The 24,757-nt window shown below is 35.6% G+C and overlaps 2 protein-coding genes across 9 annotated transcripts in view; one reads left to right on the top strand and one right to left on the bottom strand.

Annotated features, from left to right (window-relative positions):
- LOC122823532 (double C2-like domain-containing protein alpha) overlaps window positions 1-5,632 on the top strand; it is a 65,236-nt gene extending 59,604 nt beyond the window's left edge. For all 3 annotated transcript variants that reach the window (XM_044103245.1, XM_044103246.1, XM_044103244.1), the window contains 3 exons: window positions 443-524; window positions 649-745; window positions 3,358-5,632. In XM_044103245.1, the coding sequence (XP_043959180.1) occupies window positions 443-524; window positions 649-745; window positions 3,358-3,494 (316 nt within the window). In that variant the 3' untranslated portion in view covers window positions 3,495-5,632. The remainder of the gene's footprint in view (window positions 1-442; window positions 525-648; window positions 746-3,357) is intronic.
- A 4,266-nt stretch (window positions 5,633-9,898) lies between these two features.
- Window positions 9,899-24,657, bottom strand: prrt2 (proline-rich transmembrane protein 2). Of its 6 annotated transcripts, none has more exons than XR_006369348.1 (5): window positions 24,347-24,657; window positions 21,752-22,046; window positions 20,393-20,688; window positions 16,256-19,723; window positions 9,899-10,003 (listed from the first exon to the last, which is right to left on the bottom strand). XR_006369348.1 is itself a non-coding variant. In XM_044103231.1 (5 exons), the coding sequence occupies exons 2-5, from the start codon at window positions 21,981-21,983 to the stop codon at window positions 17,678-17,680; spliced, it is 675 nt and encodes a 224-aa protein (XP_043959166.1). In that variant the 5' UTR covers window positions 21,984-22,046; window positions 24,347-24,657; the 3' UTR covers window positions 14,204-17,677. The 6 variants fall into 6 exon arrangements, 5 of the variants coding, with proteins under 5 accessions (XP_043959166.1, XP_043959165.1, XP_043959163.1 ...); XM_044103231.1 differs by lacking the exon at window positions 9,899-10,003 and having other exon boundaries at window positions 14,204-17,694; window positions 19,594-19,723; XM_044103230.1 differs by lacking the exons at window positions 9,899-10,003; window positions 24,347-24,657 and adding an exon at window positions 23,108-23,436 and having other exon boundaries at window positions 19,259-19,465; window positions 19,594-19,723.
- Window positions 24,658-24,757: the final 100 nt, after the last annotated feature.

The following is a 24,757-nucleotide window of genomic DNA, read 5'->3' as shown; positions in this document are numbered from 1 at the left end:
CAAGATTAACTAATGTAACAGCTAAATTGATGCATTCATTTAGCAATGATAATGGTAATAATTATAACAAAGCTAATTATGTGCATTATAATTAGCTAATAAAGCTAAAACAAGAGAAGCTTACACTGTTAATATAAAAACCAAGTGATTGCAAAATGAAATGTAAAATAGCTAATCTAATAAAAGATTAAATAAGATGGTAAATTGACCATTTACTGCTGTTTGTCTAACATATCTAATATAGTAGCAAGGCTAGTGCAAGAGGTGCTAATTCAGTTAACAATAAAGCTAAGCTAATACAAGAGAAATGTTGAATAGTTGAGTAACTGTTCTGCTCTGTGTTCCTGGAAATGTGTCTGGATTTATGCTAAACCTATCTTTGCACTTTCCTGCTGAATCTTAAGGATCAGTCATGTTTTGTTGTCATGTTTGTCTGTTTCAGGTACCTGAAGCCAGATGTTCAGAAGAAATCCAAACACAAAACAGCCGTCATAAAAAAGACTCTCAACCCAGAGTTTAACGAGGTAACCTCCATGTTTGTGTGTGTAACTGTGACAGGCGTGTTTGATTTCAGAGTTTGTTTCTTTTCATCTTCCACCTAATTTTAAAGAATATTGTGTGACCTTCTGACCTCTTTCTTCTCCCCAGGAGTTCTTCTATGAAATCTCCTTCACAGAGTTAGCTTCTAAGACACTAGAAGTCACAGTCTGGGACTACGACCTGGGAAAGTCCAATGACTTCATAGGTGAGTTTATTACAAAAACACTGATGAATAATAATAAAGGTGTTTTTGTCTTTTTAGACCTAATTATTTCTAATAGCCTCATGTACAATACTAGATGTTGCCCAGCATATTTGCGGATGTTCTGAATTAGCTGTTAGCATAAGAGCAGTGTAGCTCTGTGTTTACTCCATAATGGGTATCGGTTTGTTTAAAACTTACCACAGGCTACTCGGTGTAAGTGATCACATCTATCTGGGTTGTTCTATTTAAATATATTTTCCTGCCTCTACTTCCTCAGATTTGTTTTTGTTTGGGTTTCTAATGCAGAGATTGGAGCCAAATCTTTGGGGTTCACCTTGCAAAGATACACAATCAAAAATGATCAATAATGTGGGTCATTTAGCTTGTCATAAAAGGAAGAATTTTCAAGCTAAATATTTAGTTTAGAGGTAAATATTTACCATCAAATTAAATATTTAGCTTGAAGCTAAATTCATTTTATTAGCTAATAATTTAGCAGTTTTGTTAGCCAGCTAACTAAATATTGACTGGCTATTTAGTTAGCCAGTTAGGTGGCTAACTAAGTATTTCACTAAATACTTAGTTAGCCTTAGTTAAATATTTGATTTGGATGTAAATATTTAGTTTGAAACTGTGACATTTATAAATAAATTAGAAATATGACTTTTAAAAAAATTGCTTCCCATCTATTTCTCTATGGTTAATTTTTGACTGTGTAACTTTATAAATGTCACCTCATACAATCTGACCTCTTCCTTATTTTTATTGTTCAGTGACTAAAAGACATTTTTATAAATCAAGTCTCATGTCAGTGATAGATGCAGGCAGATATTTTCAACGGAAAGTGTTTAAAATTTTCATAAGAATCTCACAAATGAATGATTTTTAACAACATTAGAGGTAAATAATGGTGTGAAAACAGTTCATCACTCCTTTAAGGCGTGGCTTTCAGAAAACAGTGTTTCTGTGTGTCGACTGACGCTCCTGGTTCTGCATCTCATTGCAATTGAAATATATTCATGTGATGTAATGCAAGTGATAGTGAATGCCCATGGGCCTCCGCAAAGCCACTGGGGAGAATTTCATGATGTGCAATCTGTCAGCGAAGGCGACAAGGGCAACCTAACTTATTAATATTTAATTTGTAATTTCCACTTTCAACATTTAAGCTCTGCATGTTGAACTCCTCGTTCACCTTTTTCAGCTTCTAGACTTTAAATCTGGAGTCAGACATTTCATGCTTGTTACTTATTTACACAAACAAAAATTATTAATGGTACTAATTAAAAAGAACAAAACAATGAACCTTTTAAAAGTAAGAAAATAACTCAAAATCAAAGCTAGAAATCAGACTCATGTTTTCTTCCAAATAATGTATTACATTTCAGCCAAGTAAAAATATACTTTATTAGCTATACAACTTAAAAAGTAGATTTTTCTTTTCCTGCTGAAATATTTACTGCTATTTCAGCACCATGCGGTCACTATTATGGTAAAAATTCTGATAAACTCAATTAAAAATACATTATTTATCCCAGAAAGAAACTAACTGATCTCCTGTAGCAGTCAGTCAAGCAACAAATCTGAGGAGGCCTCTGACTGAAGACCTTTGCTGTTTGATTAATTTCTTTCATGACACAATAACAGCTCAATTTCTGGTCAGCAGAGGCAACATTTCACAGTAACAAACTGCAAAAAACTCAGATATTACCAAGTATTTTCCAGTTTGTGGTGCAAATATCTTAGTTTAAATTAAACAAAACTAACTTACAAGGGACTTCTCTGCAAAATATAGGAGCTTATTATTATAAGTCAATAATTACTTAATGTTGATTTAAAAAAATATTAGTTCCACTTGCATATTATTTCACTTATAACAAGACATTTGTTGTTAGAAGTTAAATAATTTACCAGTCGAACTAGAACTTTTTCATTAATATTATGTAATTATTGACTTAAAGAGACTTCTGTATTTTGCTCAAAAGTTACCTGTAAATTACTTCTGAGAACAAAGTCATAATTTTGACATTTTTCTCATATTATGACTTTCTTGATTTTACTCTGGTAATTTCATACTTTTTTATATTTTTCTTATTATGGCCGTAATGCCCCATCAAAAATTTCAGCTATTGGGGCGTGCTCCAGTGGCGTAGAGGTTAGCGCGCCCCACGTTTGGAGGCCCTCTCGGTCCTCGACGTGGCCGTCGCGGGTTCGATTCCCGGACCCGACGAGATTTGCCACATGTCTTCCCCCTTTCCTGTCAGCCTACTGTTGAATAAGGGACACTAGCGCCCACAAAAAGACCCCCTGGTGGGGAAAAAAAAAATTTCAGCTATGAAATCATGACATTTAAAATTAGAAACCTATAAAAGCCTAGATATATTTTTAAAATCAGAAATATGAACTTTATATAAAGTATGTTTAATACTTGCATAAAAGTTTTATTAAATCTCATGGACATAGATTCTAATTTATTGAAAACAACGTATCTGGGTTTGACATTTTGAACGTTTTGATGACATCATCAGAAGTTCAACCTGAACCTCTAAACAACACATCCTTCATCTCTGGGTTTGAAAACTCTCCTTCTTCTGTGTCTCTGCTCTGGTTAGGGGGCGTTTCCTTCGGCTGCCACTCGCAGGGCGACGCTCTGCAGCACTGGATCGACTGTCTGAAGAACAAGGGCCAGAAAGTGGAGCGCTGGCACACTCTGACCAACGAGCTGCCCGGCTCCACGGTGCAGGAATGAAACCGGGACGATTCGCCGCACGCGCTGAGCACTTCCTGCATGACTGGGATGGATTCATTTCCCGCTGACTTTCTACCAGGACTGAAAGAAGCAGTAATCTAATGTTTGAGCTAGATGGATGTAATTTAAAGGTGACCTATTATGCTTCCTTCATCGGGTGAGGATAGGTTGGTGGTCTACACAAAACATGTTCACCACATTTTTTGCACAAAATTAGATTTTTAATGAGTTCAGAAATAGTTGTTTCAGGCCCTACGGTCACTTTAAATCCATCCCCCCACTTAACGTTTACACTCACAAGTGAAAACGGCTGCAAACAGACACACAACTATATAACCGTACCTCTTTGAAAAGCATTAGTAGAGCCTCCTGCACAACCAACAAGAATGGTAAGTCTCGATGGTAAGAAACACTCGCCTTTTCCAGCTACCATTATATAGCAGTAAAACCTGCGGGAGCTTTGCTTTGGTTGCTAGGTGACAGGCAGAGTTCCGCTGGGGTTGCTAGGTAACGGCTCAGTGGCCATAGACGTTGCCTAAAAAGAGCTGGATGTCTTTTTTTAAATCGCTTAGGTTGTTTTAAGAAGCACTTAAGATCCAAATGGGAGAACAAAAACACAAAATATTATTCCAATTATATTAGAAAACTAACTTACAAGAGCTTGTTTTCAGTAATTAATTCCTTAATACTGATGGAAAGTACTAATTCCACTCACAGATTATTTAACTTAGAACAGGGAAAATGTTTCATTATAAGTAAAATAATTTACCAGTGGAACAAAAACCTTTTAAATTAAAAATAAGCTCCTATTTTTCACTAAAAAGTTGCTTGTAAATTAGTTTTACTAGTACTTTTTTAAAATCAATATTAAGAAATTATTGACTTAAAACAAACTCCTATATCTTGCTGAAGGGTTAATTGTTAGTTAGTTTTGCCTTATTTCAAGTATACTAAGATATTTGCACTACAAAATATCAATCAAGTTTATATGTATAGGACATTTCAGCAACATGGCAGTTCAAAGTGTTTTACATTGTGAAGACATTAAACAAAACATTAAAAACACAACATATGGTCAACAGTTGTGAAAACCAAGAACAGACATCGAATATGTTGGTTAATTTTCCATTTATTATGGTTCAAAATCAACTCTAACAGGTGGATATTTAGTCTGGACCAAAAATACTTGGTAAGATTTTGTGTTTTTGCCGTGTGGAAGTATAAAAACGTGCAAAAAATGAATTTTGCATAATAGGTCCCCTTAAAAAACATTCACAGGGGTTCATGTCTGGAGAATCTAAAGGCATCGATTTGATCTGATTTAACGAGAAATCCTGCATGTAGTGTGTGTGAGATGAGGGAGGGAGTTTTAATTATCCTGCAGTTTGACTTCCAGCCAGCTTTGCTTGCTTTTATTAAATCCTGTCAGTTATTTCCATTAACTCCTGACATTAAATCTTGAAGTCCCTGGCAATAACTTTCTTTTCTTCCCTGATGCTTCCAGAGATTTCCAAGTGGTCTTAATCCTGCCGGACGTTCCCCAACTATTGATCTGCCCGTCACTGGGCCCAGGCTGATGGGATAATTGGCTCTTTTAATGTTGATGGTTCGTGTGAGTCGTTTGCATGTTTGATGTTGATGGAGTAAGAGAAGAGTTTTACTCTAACTCGCATTTCGACGTCTGTAACAGTTGTTCGATGTGTCAGCTCTGATATTTCTGTGTCGATGCTTTGTTTATATATAAATAAAGCAGATGGCGGCGGTTTAATTAATAAATGACTCTATCAGCCTGTTTGTATAACACAAATCAGTGATGAATTGTTTTAAAAACAACTGTGTTGTGTGGTACCTCTGTATTTTACCAAACTGCAGGTTTTATCTGTGGTGAATCAGGCTAATGCTGACAATAATAATAATAAATAATAATAATAATAATAATAATAATAATGGTGTTTATATGTAAATACTTTTGGTGTTTTAACTGTTTTGAATATTTGTTATTTTGGAAAGTGGGCATGGTTGTTGTTTGCTTCTTTATAAAGCATTTATTTATATATAACTGGTTGCAAAGTGGCCTCTGTGAACCTCTGCTGTTTATGCACAGCCCAGCGGCAACTCAATAAAGCTCAATACTGCCACCTAGTGTCCTGGACCTGCAACTGCAACATCTTTTCTAACAGGTGAGCAGAACAATGCTTACTTTATGAAAACAGAAATGAAAAGATTAAAAAGAACTACCTAGAGGAGCAAGATGCATAATAAGCTCCATGTTTAATGGAAACTGGTAAGGATTTCTAGAAGAAATTAATCTTTTATTTCAAATTGAAAAACTTAGAAAATTTAACCATTTGAATGGGAAACAGTCAATAGATAAAGAAATTATTTAAAACAACAACAAAAAAACATATACCACAATTCCTCCGAAGTAAAAAGTAACTTAGACTTTATTTTAAAACAATTTATTACTGCGTTTTATAAAGTTTGGGATGGAAATGTGTCACGTCACATTTCCAGCATTAACACATTTAGCAGCAAATACATGGGTTGATTGACAGCGCTAAGACAAGAAATATATGTAAATATTTGTTACATATTTTAACAAGTATATACAAATATTTTATGTATTTTTCCATCAATTTCTTTATTGAAATTTTGAAAATATTACAGAAAAAAACAAAAAATACATTCCCTTACAATCATCCTGAAACCTTTAGTACAGTGTTACAGAGGAATACAAAATTAATAAATTAAAATCATAATTAAGGGTGTAAAGAATAAAAACAAATAAAAACAAAAATGAAATGAATATAAATTATTTTGTCTATGCTGCGACTGACCAACGATCAGCTATTTACGCTTAGAAAATATTTAATATTTTTAATAAAAGTTATATACTACATACAACTTTAATGGATCAAGTAAAAGTTGTAAATTCATATTTCAATGACTGACATTTTTCAATACTTTATGTCAGTGCCTTCTGCCCATTTGCAGCTACGTCACTAAATCATTCGAGGCGCCACGATGGACGTCGGAAATGAGGGACCGGAGTATCGAACAGAGCTACTGAAACTGTTTTTCAAAGTTGTTTTTGCCAGTTTATTCGTGGCTTCTTTTTTAAGTCAAGCTAATTTGTCTGTGAACGTAACACACCTGGTTGGGGCCCGTAGACGGCGGTATTTAATTAATTTGGATATAGCTAGCTTAGAAACCGACCTATACCTCCTCCCTCCTGTTAATTACTGACTGTCTGAATTCACAATACATGATTTATATCACTACGTTTCCCTTTACACCAGAGCAGCCATAAAAACGTACAAAAGACGAGATGCTAACCAGTTTTTTCAAACATGCTAGGCTACATGACGGTGCGGCATTGTCTCTATGGTTACCAATATTTAGACGCACCTTCTCCATAATGCAGCGTTTGATATCGTTCTAATCACATTTAAAGTACATGAACGTTAATCCTCTTACCTTGTAAAAAGTGTTCGCTGCAAATTCCCCATTACACCAAGGCCTGACAGTCATTACGATCCATCGCCGCCGTATCTTTCCTCATTAAAAGTTATTCAGTAAAATAGCAAGTTTGATTTCTAACTTTGTTTGTACAGCGTCCTGTGACACATTTTAAAAGTGAAATCATCTAAAGAGAAGTGATATTAGGTTACAGATGCCTGTTTCTAACAGGCTTTTAAGGAGCGCATTGGTTGTTTTGACGACCCCTCATGGCGGAGTTCTGAAGAGCGTGACGTCACGACGTCATTCCGTTAAATACAGTCACTGTAATAATTTCTAAATCTGACCTGAAATCATGTAAAGTTTTACTTTGAGGCTGATCTTCCATGAACTCAGTTTGTTCTGTCTGACAGGGCAGGTCGAAGGTCCGCGGCGGTGCATCACCGAGTTCATGTGAAAACACAGCCGGTCACAGGCAGAGCTGACTGACCGGATCAGGAGCCGAGTCAGGCAAGGGAAGATGCAGCCCCGCTGCAGCTGCACAGTTTGTGATTATTGTGCCTTTTCTTCTTCCCGCTGGGAGGGAAAGATGCTCGGTGCGAAATAAGAGAAGGCTGCTGATGTTTCATCACTGTCACCGTTTATTTCTGGACCACTACATCGCAGACGATCTGTCCTTTCCAGATGCTGTCACTCGGAAAGACAGTCAAAGCTCAAAATGTGTGATTAATGATATTAAAATGCATAATTAGATAATTACAATACCACTCTTCCGGAGGAAAAGTGTGGTGCAACAAATTTAAAAAAAAATTAATGCGAGTTAATTACAGGGTTTGTAAATAATTAATTGCAATTAATCACTATCTAATTACTGTCTATCGTAACTACATGAGTAACTTTGGAAAAATATACTTTTAGGAGTAGTTTTACTACACTGTACTTTAACATGATTAATATTTTATAAAGTATCTCAATTTTACTTGAGTAAAATTTCTGAATAAGTAAGGTTTTGTGCACAATGTTTGTTTTTCTTTTTCTGGAAGTACTTCACCCTGTCCTGTCATAGAGTCTATCTGCATTACAGAGTTTTATTAGTTTAATAGCAAGTAGGGCTGGATGAGAACATTTGAAAATAAATCATTTTTTATTTTACATTTTTGAGAATGTATAGATCATGTCACACTTTTGCTTTAAATAAACCATTAAATAGGTCAAAAAAGGTTATATTTGGGTTTTACATGTAAACAATGAATCTCCTTCTTTACCGCATTAATATGAAGTTACACCACGCTGCTGATGTTTTCATCTTCTTCCAGTCTGTGATCTCCAGCCGGTACGTGAATCAGCTTTATGACCTCAGTCTCTTTCACTTACAGTAAGTAGACGGCGCACACAGAACAAATTAGGTCAGCTCTTCATCAGCATATTGATGTCATCCTCAGTAACTGCGCTGTCTGCGCTTTTACGTGTGGAGCAAATGTGACGCTCGACTAAAAACCTGATAAACGCAAAGCTTGTGCTGCCCCCTGTTGGACGCCTACAGGTTAGACACTTGTATTTGAATGACAAAACTAAACTAGTTTTTAATTATTGTCTTGTAAAGTTAGTTGGAAGCAAAACTAATTTACAAAGTTTTTCCCTTTTGATGTTTTGCAATGATTTCTAATTATATCTGCGGGAAAATTAAAAATTATGCTTTGAAGTATGACAATACATGTAATTTTGTTTTAATTAGCTGAAAAATACATAATTTTGCACTTTGAGTTTGTTTTTGTCTTATTTTTATAATAAACAGAAAACTGTCTCTTTAGAAAGCTAATAATAATTAAGTCAAAACGAGTTAATCAATTACCAGGCTTATCCTTGGTAATCTCTAATTTAATGAAAAGTACCCTATAGGTTCCTGGAAAGTTATTTTGTAATTTACATAAAGCTCCAAAGCTGATTAATTCATTTAGCCAAATGAAAGTATTGGCCTATTTAAATATTACTACTGACGTTAATATCCAGATATTCCACTAAAATAAGAGTAGTACTTCATAATAAAATTAACCAAGCAAAAGTAAAAAGTACAATAGTCTTAAAAGTACATAACCCTTCCATGTTCGTCTCAGGTCCAGTAGGTTGACTTCACGACAGACACATTCAAGTTCACTGTATTTATTATAACAAAAAGAGGAAATTAAGCTGGTGGTTAACTAGTTTCTGACCATGTACATCAAATAAAATACAACAAATAACCCTAAACAAACTACAAGCAATAACTCCCAATGAGCAGCTAACAGCAGTTAGCAGTGGCTAACAGTTGTTAAATTAAACACAGCTAAAATGGACAAAGTATACAAAGCTTAGCAAAATTACTCATGAAATACTGTGTGATTAAATTTGACTAAAGTATATGTTATAATATCATATTTGTAAAGTAAACACAGAGCTGCTTCTTATTTACCAAGGGGAAAAGAAAATGGGGGCGGAGCTGTCAGTTACTGGTTGCTATGGTAACCACCAACCGTCAAGACCGGCGTTACTGAACTTAATACACCAATAAATGTCTGGAGAAACAACTTCTCTAAATGAAATAAATACAAAGGATAAATAAACAATTTTTTGAAAAACTTCACATCTATAATATTGTTAAAATAAAACCCTGTTACACATATTTTCCAAAACGTTACTTAAGTAAATGTAAGTAGTTTACTACACAACTCTGCTGTATTATGCACTAACTAAACAACAAAGTTACTAAACAACTGGTCTAAATGAAGTGATTCATTCTGGCAGGATTACTATTTTTCTTAATCTAGAATAGTTACACTTTCTGTGATAAATTCACAATAAAAATTCTGATTTGTTCCTCCCTGCAAAGGCAAAGGAAATAAGTAGCACATAAAGTTTTTTTTCCTCACCAGACAGACAACAGAGCATCCAAAAAATGCCAAGCTGAATCAAGCATCTGTGTTTATTTATGACCCAGCTGCATAATCTCTGACCCACTTTCTGCATCTGGATGTAACCGTGTTGGGTGTACTGATCTCCCTCGGAGCCTTCCCCTATTGTAAACAAAATATAAAATTAGCTGAGCAATGACTAAAAACAATGACTTTAAGTGTCAAAATGTTAAAAATGGTTGATGGAGGAATTGTTGTTGTCAGATGTTAACAGAGAGGTTTTATTCCTGTCAGTCTTGTTCAGATTTTTTGCTATTAGTCAGCAGTTTTTTTTTTTGATGTGTGAGACAAGTTCAACAACATATTCACTCTGTGTGTTTATTTTTTAACCAATAAAAATGCAAAACATCACATCATCACATGTCATCATCTCCAGCGGTCATTGGGACGAGAGAACAGGTCGTAACACAGAAAAAAAAAACTCTTTTTCTGTGTATCTTTGGTTTAGTTTTTTTTAATCTATGAATCATTTTATCTGCAAAAGGTGCTCTAAAAATTTTATTTGACTTTCTTACATAGAGAGAACCCAGGCATGACAGAGAGAAAATGCAAATTCAATGTAGAAAGAATCAAAATTAGTTTTACGGAGTTTTGATTCATAAATAATCTTTTGCTTTGTTAACCCACTTCTCCACATGATTGTTTTTATCTTATTATATTAGCTATATTATTTTCTTTATCTGCTTTTAGCTTAGGAATCGCAAACAAGGAAACTTCAAGTATTATCAGGATGGAATTGGATCGCTTTATTTCCCCCTTTAATGCAAACTTGCTATGTATATTTGTGGATGCAAACAAAATTTTTAAATTGTACATTTACAATTCTCTGTCGGAATCCACAATAAATAGCTTAGTATTTTATGCTAATTAGCAAATGTTACCCTATGTGTTTCTTCAAAGTTAGCTTCTTTAATTAGCATAGCAGTAACACAGAGGTCTTAGCAAAGTAATAACTTTTGTTCCCCTCCCAAAAGGTAAGATCTAAAAGAGAAAACATATTTGTCATTTTCCATTTTCTAGCTATCCTATTTTGGAGATATAGTATGATATTTATTTAAAAAAAAATTTAGGCAAATAATAGCATGCTAATATAAAAGGGATTAACTGCTAGAGCTAGGAAATATATTCAGAATCAGCATCTTCTTGAAATGAGAACATTTCTTGCCATAAAACAAGTTTTACATCTCATTAAAACCAAAATATATTCTAATTTAAACAAGAACGGTAATAAAAAATGACAACCCTGGTGTAGAAGAAACTACAACAAAATAATTATGTTTTAACAAGGTATTTATTTCCCAGCTAGCTTCTGTATGCTAACATGAGTTGTCTTGCATTAGCATGTAACTCAAAGTAGCAACATGTTTGTGTTCGCAAGGTTTTATCATTTTAAGCTTTACTCAGAAGTATATAATTTTAACAAATGAAAGTGTATTTTTAATTATCTCTTTTGACTATAAATGAGAGAAATTGTGCAATATTTTGCGTTAGCATTGCAATCCAGTTATTTTCTTAAATTATTAGCATCCAGAAGGTTAGCCCTATGTTTCCCCTGTAATGTTAAGTTGTTTAAATTTATGATTGAGGACGAAATATGGAATAAATACTCACATGTTTTACAGAAAACGTCTGGGTCACTCAACATAAATTCTAAAAACTTTCGGTAGAATTTAGTGCTAATTAGCAGTGGCTAGCATGCCATTCCTGCTGTGTTAGCTTCATTTATTGGGATTGACAACAGGGAACGTTTTCCCTGGGTAGGTTGACAGTCCAGCACAGAACAATCAAGTGCATAATTGGCCTCTTACTCACGCTTAAAGGCACTTTGGAATGACCAATTAACCAAACAATTTTGTTTTTAGACTGCAGGTGGAAGGTGAGAGAATATGCTCCACTGTGCAGCCTGGTGTTGATTTAGTAAATATTTACCGCAAAAAATACAAATATTATCAAGTATTTTGGTCTAGTTTCTAATGCAAATATCTTAATACACTTGAAATGAAACAAAAACTAACTTCCAAGTTACTTTTCAGTAAATAATTCCTTAAAAACAGTTCTAGTTTACTGGGAGATCATTTGACATCTAAAAAGACATTTGTCCATTTTATAAGAGAAATAATCTGGCAATTAAAAATGATAAAGAACCGACCAACGTTTTTAAGTAGCTTTAATGACAAAGGCAGGTTTTTAGTAGGTTTTACTTTTTTGTTATAGAAAATTGTATTTAATTCCCAAGACAAAAGATATTTTCAGATAAAATAAATAATAATAATAAATGATTTCTTAATATTGATGAAAAGTACTAGTTCCACCGGCAGATTATTTCACTTATAACTAGACATTTTAATAATTTGTCAGTGGTACTGGCACTTTTTTAATCAATATTAAGGAGTTACTGGCTTAAAGCAAGTTTCTGAAAAGTTACTTGTAAGTTTTATTTCAAGTGAACTAATACATTTAGACCAACAATACTTGGTCATTTCCAAACATGTACGCTCAGTAATAGACTTGTTAAAGTGAGGAGAGAGGAATGTTTCAGGTTTCACTTGCAGTGGCTTCGTTAAAATCCTCTGAGAAAATAATGAGAGCTGGTTTAGCTTTGATTTCTGCTGAAGTCATCCGAGAGTCGAGTTCTCATTACAGTCCATCATCAGCGAGTTTCTCTGGCTCAGAGCCGCTCCCTTCAGCGTTTCCTTCTTTCTGCTGTTTCCAGCAGCAGCAGGCGCTTTGCATCACTGCAGCTTAAACTCCGTCACAGCACAGAGACAGAGACACTAATACTTCACCCACTTTCCTTAGTCTGGTGTGCATAATTGCAAAAGACAATCTGCTCTTCGCTCGCTAAGCTCTCTGGAAATGTCCCACATTTACTGTGACATTTTTTGTGCTTGTTGAAATTTCTTGTTGCATTGCATGGGCTGTAAAAGAATCCCATTTGAACAGGTTGAATGTTTTTGAAGAACGGCTACGAGGAATCGCTGCGTTTTCAATACAAATGTAAAACTTTGTTTCTATTCTATAAAACAAACAATTTAGCAATTGCGGTGTTTCCATTTAACAAACACAATTTGAATCACACGTGAATTCGTTTGTTCACGCGATACATCATTAAAAAGCATGCCATCATGGACCTTACCAAGCTCCGCCCACAACCGACCCACGTGACCGCAAGTCTCACAAGCAAAGCCTCGTAGAGCATTGTTTCTATGTAAACATGACTCCTTTAGTGCATCTTTTCTACCGGATTTTCACAATATATCAGCTACTACAATAGACAGAGGAAATAACAAGTTCATGTCATCATCTGGGAGGAGGTTACTGGTTTTTCAGTCACAAGCTGGTTGCAAACCTGAGGCCAGCAGGTGTCAGTCAGTCAGTTATGGTAGATCTGAAATTTGGTTTGATGACCTCAATATGAGAAGCTACAGACTGATAAGAGGAACCAAAGAGCTCTGTTAAGGTAAAGACGCCATTTGTTTGTTAAAATTTTATGAAATCTATTTGTTCTTTTTGATGTTTTTTATGAATGACGATCGACCGTCACAAACGAACGTAATTAGTCCAACGTTTAGAAACTACAGCGGCTGTAATGAGCCACAGCAAAGGTAAACAAAGGTAAAATAACCCGAACAGGTGATCAACTCAAAACCACTCGTACCTTTTTACTCTCTCTCTCTTTGTAGTTTAAGCACACCTGTTACCGTGGCAACCGCCTGCGCCCCGCAAGACGAGCAAAGATTACGTTAAAAACAAAACATTCAGTCCGTTACGATATCAAGTTTCCAGGCTTGATATTTATTTCTGGATTATTAATCAGCGCTTTCCTGAACACAGCGATGGTTGATTGACCAGCTGTACTTGGTGCTACAGTGGCTAACAGTAACAGTTTAGTCCAAAGCCTTTTCTGCTAAAATAAAATCTTTAGTGTGTGTCAGATACAGTACACACTGCATATTGATCAGTTTAGCTAACGTAAGACTGTGTAGCAGACAGGCTTCAAGGTGTAGAAGTTGTATCAGAACTGCTATTATGCTGTACTTAGCTAACGAGAAGCGTGTGTTTGTGAGACGGCCACCCACGTGACCACGTAGAATGTGCATCAGCCAATGAAAAGCGGCCCCTCTGGTAAGGTCCATTGTCGTCTTCTTCGTCTCTTTCCGATGGTTGTTGATCACGTGACTCGTTTGAAAAAACTGTTTCCATTGCATTTTGTAAAGTACACCAATTTAGACACAGTTGAAAAATCGAAATTCGCGTGTTTCCATTAAGCAAATTTATTTTTGGAATTCAAATTTGCGCCATTTCAAAGTCAGTGGAAACACAGACTTTCAAATTTAATTCACTGCCAAAGAAAAATAAAATTACAAGAATAAAGTCGAAATACCAGAATAAAAATCACAATATTCCAGCAGTGAAGTGGAAATAATTCGTAATATTACCATGGTACGTGTTTCTCCTTGCAATTTTATTTTTATTAGGATGGCCTCTAACACTCTGTCGTAAAACAAAAAGTAATATCAAAAGATAAATTTTAAAAATTATCTGGGCCAGACTTTATAAATTGTTTACAGGAGCAGTAACCAGATTCCCAAAGATCTTTGGTGTTTTTCTATTCAATGCATGTTGTACAAACATTGCACCTTAAAAAAACTCAATATGGTTACAATGTTATTAATGTAAAAAATGCTCAAATGTTTGAAAATTCAGACTTTATAGTACATTTTTTTGAGCCAAATCACATGGGATGCAGATTGTACATCCTAAAATGTAGGACTAAATTATAAAGTTCTGTGATGTGTACAAGTTTAATATATATAATTCTTAATAAGGCACCGCTATTAAAACTAGCCAGGGAACAACTAACGAGTTAAAAGTTTTGAAAATATACATATAAGGATTAAACATATTAATTTCATTTTTAAAAGAAGATGGAATAAATAATATTCCTATGGCAATCTTTAAACGAGCATCATTTTATGTGTGTAAGGGACACAGGTGGAGCACAAAATGATGAAATCCCCAAAGCTCAAAGCAAAAATCTCTTCCATCTGCGCTGTTGCTGCTCTTTATCTTGTCAAAACAACACTGAAAAAGCGTCACATGCATTGTGTCTTTATTATGAACGTGTTGCAGAAGTATAATATTCCAGGTGCCAGCTTTTCTTTGTAGGTTACCATCATCATACATGAATAAAAATCCATAACATGCTAATAGCCACAAAGATTATAGAAGCCTGCTGGGAAGACAATGACTTCCAGCAGGCTGGCTACACAATGCTAACTCATTTAACTAGAGAAATATCACACTATTTAGATTTATATCTGCAGAATACATAGAGTTGATTACAATTAAATTTACAATATAAGACAGAAAATATTAATAGTACATAAAATTTAGTACACAGCAAAAGAAGAAAAAAGCCTGGTTTTAATAAAACCCAGTTGTTGGAATCACAGTGCGGGATCACAGGTAGATAAAGGTTAGAGGTCAATTAAAAACATACAATATGACAAAAAAGGTTCTACAGCTAAAGTTCCCACCCACAGAAACATTTCTGAACAAACATTTTACAAATCAGCCTTTAAAAGGGGGGCTATACACATAAAAGCAACACATCCAGGGTAATAATAAAAAAAGAAAATCAGCCGTAAGGGAGTTTATCAAAGGACGAAAACGCTACAATAGGTCTGGTTTTAAAGCACCTGTGGATAGAAACTGAGGTTACAGCTGCATCTCTGGCGACAAAACTGCAAAAATACTCAATCTTACAGAGTATTTTCTGCATAGTTTCTAGTGCAAAGACTTAGTATACTTGAAATAAAACAAAACTAACTCACAAGTAACATTTCAGCAAGATATAGGAGCTTGTTTTAAGTCAATAATTCCTTAATATTGATTTTAAAAATTACTACTTCCACTGGTAGATTATTTCAGTCATACCAAAACATTTTTCCCAAGTTATAGTGAAATATTCTGCCAGTGGAGCTAATGCTTTTTCATCAGGATTACCAAATTATTCACTTAAAAACAGCTCATGTATCTTGCTGAAAAGTTACCTGTAAGTCAGTTATATCTAATTTCAAATGTTTGCACTGTAAACTAGACTGAAAATACGTGGTAATATTTTGTGTTTTTGCAGCAAATAACAAGCGATCAGATTGTTAACCAAATAGTAGCTGCATTTCCATTACGAATACGCGCAAAACTTTGTCCATATTCCGCTAACGTTGGAAAATAACTAAATTTTGCAATTGTGGTGTTTCCATTAAATAAAAAACGCAATTAAAATAACATGTGAATAAATATTATTCACGCCAAGTCATTTAAAAACATGCAGCGCCCCACTCTTCCTACCACTTCCTGCTTCTGTTAATTCACTTTCTGGTTGGCAGCAACGGCGACATCCGGTTGTTGGTCATGTGACTTGCGTGACGCGGAAAAAAGTGTTTTCGTTGCAGTTTTGTGAATTAAACCAATTTTAATTAAAAATATAATAGCATCAAAACGTTTTATCAATAACATGAGTTCACATTTCAAAAATAAATCTCCTTACTGGAAACATGTTCATAAAAAAAACAACTCACTTTTCAATAAAAAGGTGTTGTTTTTTGTTTGTTTTTGTTTTTTGTCCGCATCAAAATGAGTTTATTTCAAAAAACTGAAATGGAAACACTTTTTTTCGTCACACGTGTCACATGATCAACAACCGGATGTTGACGGTGGCGCAAACCACGAAGAAGAATACGACAGGAAGCGGTGGGAGGATGGTATTGCAGCATGTTTTTTTTTTGTTTTTTTTTAACTTATGCATGACGTGATTTAAATTACGTTTCTTATTTAATAGAAACACCACAATTGCGAAATTGTGTTTTTTTTTCTTTTCTTTTTACATTCACAGAATATTGATAAAGCTTTATGGATGGACATTTGTAACGGAAAAGCAGCTCCTGAAACACAGTTCAGTGTTCATTAACGGGTTCACGATTCTGTCTGAAAAGGATTGTTTACAAACTTTATAAAAAAGGTGAGTTGATAGACGATGCAGTTGAACCGGACTGGATTTTGCTACAGCAGTGTTTCGCTCCCAGCTCACAGTGGCGTAGAGTGACGTAGCGGAAGAGTAAAAACACATTTCATGTTCCTGTCAGGAGAGAAAGCAAGCAGCTTCCCCACTGAATTTCTTTTTCTTTTTTTTGGCACGTATTTTCCTTGCAGCGTGCCTTCTGTGCAAGATTTTCCGTAATCCTAGTCCGCGTTAAACCCCTCCCTTCTCTCTTTCATCCGCTTTTACCACTGAAAATGCTGGGGCTCAAACACAAGATGTGGGGCGTTTTGACGTGCTGAAAGTCACGGAGGACAGTCTGAAACAAAAAGGACGCAGTGTGGTTCAAAGTGTTTCTTCCACTGCATTGTAAATCCTGCAGCTTCTTCCGTGTTTGAGGGGATTTAACAGGCAAACCGGTGCAGAGGAGGGCGGACTTGGCAGCCATTTTGTCGCGATTGACGCTGTAGAGCCAGTAAACACTTCCCTGTTATTAGTTGCAGGTAGAGCTTAAAAATCTTTTTCTGTCCTCCGACTCGACACGGAAAGCAGCAGCATTTCGGATTATTCTCATTTCTTCCACAACAATTAAGGGGGCTGAATAGAGATTACAGGAATCTAAGTAAAGCGCTGTGAATCAGGAGTTTGTCACACATCCGGGTAATAACTAGGCGATGGTGCAGGTGAGGGCCAGACGATCACTTCCCTTATCCGGTTTCATCCTGGGATGAAACTCAGGTTTTCACATTTACTAAAAAAAGAAAAGGGAGGCGTATTAGTCAGAGCTGTAATCTGCAACGTAATCTACAGACTACAGTTACATAATGAGGGGAAAAACCAAGGGTCTGCTGCGTCCCAGAGGATCCGAAATCGAGCTAATTAGGACGCAGGTTGGTTTAATGAGACCCAAAAGGCTGAGCGAATACGCAGGGAAAGATTGAAAAAATAGCTTAAACACAACTAATATAGACGGAAAAAACACATTTTAATTTATTTTCCCTTTCAGGTTCCCCATCCAACCTCTGGTACAGATGTGTAAAAATCATTTAGATACATTTCATATTAACGTTAAAGCAATATAAAATTTGGTTGTGAATTATTTTCTTTTTATAGAATCACTGATGGCTTAAATTAACAACACTTTTCAACCAGAAATATTAATGCAGTCATATTCAGTAAATTAGAATATTATACTTCTTTGTCCAATTAAAATGAAAATAACCTAAGAAGAAGGTGCTAAACATGTTTTTTTATTAATAATGATTATCCAATGTCATAGATAACCGTTATTATTTAATATAATATGATAGTGTCATGTTTTCATTGGTTGGAAGCAGAAAATTAACATCATTTATGGAAAAAGGCTTGAAAACATTGGAAATATACAAAATTGTGTGACAAGTTACTGAAATAAAATAAATTTTTAATATTCTAGTTTATTGGAATATAAGTATGGAGAAGCTTTTAATTAAAAAAGAAAAAGAAAATCTGTGACCTTTCCCAGTGTATAAGTATTTAGCTACGCTTCAAAATTGAAAACACAAGAGAACATATGATTGAAACACAACACGATATAATTATGTTTCAATCTCGCCCGGAAATCTATTAATTTTAGTACATTTATTCAGTGAAATAAATAATTTTATTCAATAAAATCAGTATTGATGCAATTATTGTCCAAATATTTACTTTTTTTTGGCTTTTTGTGTATTTTAACATTTTGAAATAAACCAACATCTATAAACTTCTAAATTAGAAATTAAAGAGTTTCTCTTCTCATGACAATATTCAAAATGGGAAAGAAGAAATAACTTTTTTTTATTTTTAAAAAGTGTCATAAACCAGAAAATGGAAACAAGAAAATAGATACTTTGCTAAATCTAAAGCAAAAATAAATAAATTGTTGGCGTAACAGAAATATGGCTGGACTTGATAGTTAGATACTAAAGCATTTAAATGGTGGATTCGCTGCTCTTTCCCATTTTGAAGAGTGAATCAGACAAACTGGTTTCTGTCACATCATATTTACGTCTCAGGCTATCAGGAGCTTCTTCGATTAACTGTAAAAATGTTTGATTAAAAATGATTTAGTTACAGAATTGGCTCAGTTTGTCACTAACAACTCATTTTTTAAAAAACAAAACAAAGGTATATTTATTATAGTTGAAGCATTTAATAAATTTCAAACTAAAGGTTGGATTTTTCTAAACATTTACTTCAATGTTTTTTCCACATTTTTACCAAGAGGTCAAGGTGCAAACAAGTTTTTGGCTTTTTTCAAAAATCCAAATCTATTCAAGTGACTGGAAGGATCACTAATCTGTTCTCAGAATGTTTTTATTTAAAATAATAAACACAACAAATGCACACAGTCGTTCATGTTGCGAGCCGTTTACATACAGGAGCAAGACTTCACAGTTGGTACAAGCAAACAGGACGAGGCGAGGAACAGACAGCGAGGCGCGGCGATCGGACCGCAGCATGCAGGCGGCTACAGCTACAGATTAGGGCCAGATTAAGCTCTATATGGTGGGATGACATGATGGTATATTACAGTGGAATAAACAGGAGAGTTCAGCTCAGCTGGGCACAGATACACAGAGGTAAAGAGATGTAGTTAGGGGTTAAAGGTCAGATTTGGGACACTCACTGGCCAGGTTGACAATGCAGGCGATGATAATGACCGACCCTCCTACTAGAGACACCATGGAGAGCATCTTGGCCACGCGACCCAGACGCACGGCGCCGTCCAGGTTCCCCTGCTCCAGGCTGTTCTTCGACTGCAAAGAGAATACATGAATAAATAAGAGTTTGTTAGCTGCTGATGGCGACAACATTCGTTTATCAACAACTTTTCCCCAGAGACGTGCGGAGAGGAACCGGAGAGGAACCGGAGAGGCACAGACGAGTCAGAAATCCAAAATGGAGGATTTTAATCATGCTTTGATCAGCTCCATGTAATTCAATATAACGGATTATTAGGGCCACACTGAGAAAATAGGACATTACAAGAATAAAGCCATAAAATTACAAGCTCACAATAATAAAGTCATGTTATGTTATTATTTCAATATTACTCTCATCTGACTTTATTCTAAAAACAGGACGACTTTATTCAGTTGTAATATTACAACTCCATGTTGAAAATATTAAGACTTTATTTTCTCGCAATGTTACGACTTTATTCTGATAACACTGCGACTATTTTCAAAATACTATGAATTTATTATTCAATGGCTGTTATTTCGACTATTCAACTGTAATATTACAATATTACATTCAGTCAGAATATTAGAGCTTTATTCATATATGACTTTACTCTTGCACTTTATTTTTGACTTTAAAGTAAAGAATATTCGACTTTTGAAACTCAGAAATTGTTCTCTCTGGCGCCCCCGGTGGCCACACTCCTAACCGCATGCCGCTGCTTTTCTACACCACCCTTTTACCATGATGGAGTAGACGAAGCCGACGATGTTGATGGGCCAGACGGGGCAGAAGCAGGCCAGCACGGACAGCAGGAGGTAGTCTTTGACCTTGGTTCGGTCCAGAGGAGGGTTAGTGGCGATGCTGGAGTGCCGAGACAGCGACGGCCGGGGCGAGAAGGCGGTGTAGCCGATGGAGCCTGCCCGGCTGCCCTTCCTGGTTTTGGCGTGGTGAGGGTAGGAGATGGAGTGCTGCCTTCTGGGAGGGGAGGAAATCACTGGAGAGGTGCTCTCTGCGGGGCCGGGGTGGATCCCGTTACCTGCACGTGAAACGTGACAAGGACAAGCAAAAAGTCAGCATGTTCAGAGTGTGTGTGTGTGTGTGTGTGTGTGTGTTCTCTTGGGAACGACTTCATGCAGAGGGATTTGACTTTCCCAGAGCTTGCTGAGTAAGCAGCTGCATGCGACCCAACCTCCACCCACCCACTGCCTCAGTTCGAGGTCAAACACTGCAAAAACATAAAATCTCACCGAGTATTTTTAAAATGTTTTAGTGAAAACATTTTAATACACTTAAAATAAGATAAAACTATATATATATATATATATATATATATATATATATATATATATATATATATATGTATAAATTTTGTATTATATATATATATATATATATATATATATATATATATATATATATATTTTTTGTTATATATATATATATATATATAATATATATTTTTTGTTTTATATATATATATATATATATATATATATATATATATTTAAAATAAAAATATTCAAATGATGAAAGTACTGGGCAGATCTTTTTCAATTTTAACATGTGAAAAATGTTTATTTTTTTACAGTGTGCATCCTGAGTATTCAGCTACTCTGCTGTCAAACAAGATAAGCGTAATTTAAAAGACAATCCTGAGTGTAAATTTTAGTATATGTACATATATAGCTCTTTTTAACCTAATTAAACACTGCAAAAACAAAATGTTTCCAAGTATTTTTTTGTAGTTTCTAGTGTAAATATCTCAGTACACTTGAAATAAGATAAAGCTTAGAACTTTTCAGTAAAGTATAGGAGCTTATTTTAAGTAAATAATTATTCACTAATACTGATAAAGTTCTAGTTCCATTGGCAGATTATTTCACTTATAAGTTGGGAAAAATGTTTTGCTATAAGTGAAAAATTTTCCAACTTAAGCTACTTTTTTATCAATAAGAAGGAATTATTGGCTTAAAAAAAGCTCCTAAGCTGAAAACTTAAATGTAAGTTAATTTTGTCTTATTTCAAGTGTGCTGAGATATTTGCATTTGAGACTAGGCAAAAATTCTTGTTGAGGTTTTGTGTTTTTGCAGTGAACTCACCGTTCTTCAGTTTCTCGTTGATGACGATCACCAGTTCTCCTTTGGACTTGCTGCGGGGCGGCCTGGAGTCGGCCAGGCTGCTGCAGCTGCTCAGGAGCTCTTCGCCCCCCGGCGAGCCGCACGGCATGGGGATGACGGCGGCCTGACTGGAAACGGGGTCGTCGTGATCCATGAGCGACGGCTGTTCTTCCCCCGGCCAAACGGCAGGAGATGGATTCATGTTAACGGCCATGACGACACCAAAGTTAAGCCTCTGGTTCCGGTCCAATCCTGTTTGTGCTGTCTGTAGTTAAACCTGGAGAGGCATAACAGTTTAACTTAGTTACAAATCACAACTTTTACAGCTGATTAGAGTTTTAGTCCACTGCTCTTCTAGCTTCCAATGGAGCGTAGCTGTGCTACAGTTACAACACCAAAAATAGGTACAGTGTTGCTTAAAATGGTAGATATGTGGTTTAAAAAAATAATAATAATCAGCAAATGGATCAGAAACAACCCCACAATATTTAGAGGAATGGCTGAGTTTAAGTTTTCTAGCTTCCTGGGAGATCTACCTGTACTGCAATGCTACAAATTAAGCTGAAGATGTCTTGCTATTAGAAATGGCTGCCATGTGAATAAACTAAACCGGTACCACAGCCTTTGAAGCAATGGGTGCTTGGAGTTCAGGTACAAAGCTTTCCTAGCTTTCTATAAGACCTAACAGCTGCAGTGCCAACACCAAAGATAGTTTGTTACCTTTGGTGTTGATAACAAAAGTGTACTCACTTGTCATGAGTACATGATAAAAGTCATACAATTAAATATAATCCCAAAAAATCCCAGTTATTGAAGTAATGGTAGAGTTTCAAATTGCTGCTATTCTAGCTTCCTGTAAAATCTAGCTGTGCTGCAGTGCTAACACTCAAGGAAGCTAAAACATCTTAAGTTATTAGAAACGGCTGCAATGTGGATAAACTTCCACATGGCAGTTTATCCACATGAAATAAAAAATAAAATAAAAAATGACTTCCTAATGACAGAACCCACACTGAAACTCTTGCTTTTCTGAAATGTAGCTACTAGCTACATGCTCCAATGCTAATGCTACCTGGTATGTAAACAGCTACAAACTTGTATGTAAACAAGTTTGTTTGATTTAACAGAGTTAATTTAATTTCTAATCTCTACTTTAAGAAGACATGAATTGTTTACAGTATTGTAAATTTACCGAGGAGTTCCTGTTTAGTGGTCTTAACGGAGCATCGAGGCTTCCCGCCTTTAGCTTTCCGCCATGACACACAAACTCAAACTGCAGTACAATCCCAAACTACTATTACTTAAACGACTATTTGTCACTTAAAACACGATATTTACATATTCTGCCGTTGAAAATAATGCATCTGCGCTGATAATACGAGTGTATTTACAACAACAGGTGGCTTTCAGCTTTGTTTGCACATGGAGGTTCAGAAGTGACAGCCGCTATTTGTGCGTCTTTGTTTCGTCCTCCACAGCTCTCCGCTCGGATCAGCATCGAGTCCACTCAGCTGCTGCTGTCACGATGTGGGTCGGGAATTACAGGAAAGGCACAGAACCGCCCGGCTCTGATCATATTTTAGTTAGGATGTGGTGATTTGGTTTTAAAAAGAAATCAGTCAGGAAGCTGTATTGGCTGCAGCGTGAGGGATGGCTGATAGTTTTTGTTGTTTTTAACGATTTAGGTTCGTTTTTCTCAAATATAACATTTATTTGCTTTCAAACAAATCGCCCTTAAATAAAATCTGTATTAAAAAAATCAATTAAAAATTCCTTTGGTATTCAATACAAAGAAGGACCGGTGTCAAGTTTTTCGTTGCATTTCTGAAATGTCATATTTAATCTGCCTTTCGATGTTTTCTGTTTTACATATCTATCCAAAATAATAATTTAGTCAAAATAAGTACAGTGCGCTTATTTTACAAGCTTTTCGTCCATTTACAGACTGATTAAATGAAACACCATCAAAGCAGACTTTACAGTCGAGGGGAAAAATGTAAAAAAATAAAAAAATCATCCCACGTAGATCTTCTCCACTATTTAAATCCATCCTCCGTCAGCATATTTACAGTTTAAAAAGGCAGACTCAGAATTACGATGATCCTGTTTGACAATAATCCTCCTTTATAATCACTTCCTATATCGCTGATGCTTTGTAAACATTAAAAATGCACAAGAGATTCATTCTAAATGGGGCCTGAAATGTGTCCACAAGATGAGGAGAAAGAAAAGCGGGTCACGGTGACAAGAAGTGGGGATACAAAGGCAGGTTTCTTTGATTTCACCCTGGCAGCCATTAGTCTCTGCAGGTGTGCACACAACTGCTAACCACGATATGGTTGCTTCTACAAAAGCAACTTGCAATAAAAAATAAAACAAAAAGGACAAAAGGAAAATAGTGATGGATGGAAGAAGGAATCGAGGCTGCGCGTTAATTAGCTCCGCTGCTGCTCATTTGTATTCAGCGGATGGTTATAGTGCTAAAAAAAAAAAAAAAAAAAAAAAAAAAAAGCCGACGTATAAACATTAATTTAATGTAATCAAAGTTTCCTCTTTCAACAGAAAAATCCAACGTACCGTCTTATTGCAACGCCTTGTCGTTACAGCCGCGTTGTCACTGGATTTGGCATCGTGGGGAGCGAAATTCTCCCCCCAAAAATAAAATAAGTAAAAATCACACGCAGTCAAACATTATGCTGAACGAACAGAAAAATAAACAAATCTAGTAGTAAATGCTGCATTGAAAGCTTGTTGGTGAATCCTGGCGATGCAGTGAGCAGCGGTGGATGGAGTCTCCTGGATGGGAGGGTGGATCCGGGAGGAGGGTGTGTGTGTGTGTGTGTGTGTGAAATCCACCAGGCTACGTGCGGAAGGAGAAAGAGGAGGAAGGTGGGGGTTGGACTATAGCATCATGCTATCCTCACACCCGATAAAAATAATTAAAAAAGCTAAATGTTTGACATTTATCCACTGATAAAGAAACAAGGC

The sequence above is a fragment of the Gambusia affinis genome, linkage group LG20 (assembly GCF_019740435.1).
Source record: "Gambusia affinis linkage group LG20, SWU_Gaff_1.0, whole genome shotgun sequence".
Taxonomy (NCBI): domain Eukaryota; kingdom Metazoa; phylum Chordata; class Actinopteri; order Cyprinodontiformes; family Poeciliidae; genus Gambusia; species Gambusia affinis.
Note: the sequence above shows the minus strand (reverse complement) of the source record. Positions and strands in the feature narration are given on the sequence as shown.

What these genes read in the sequence shown, in the direction of transcription:
- prrt2 (XM_044103227.1), bottom strand. Translation starts at nt 21,983, where the DNA reads ATGGCCGTTAACATGAATCCATCTCCTGCCGTTTGGCCGGGGGAAGAA. An exon ending in GCTTCGTCTACTCCATCATG is followed by an intron (nt 19,724 to 20,392) that starts GTAAAAGGGTGG and finishes TTCTCTTTGCAG; the next exon opens with TCGAAGAACAGCCTGGAGCA. An exon ending in CTGCATTGTCAACCTGGCCA is followed by an intron (nt 19,466 to 19,593) that starts GTGAGTGTCCCA and finishes CCCACCATATAG; the next exon opens with AGCTTAATCTGGCCCTAATC.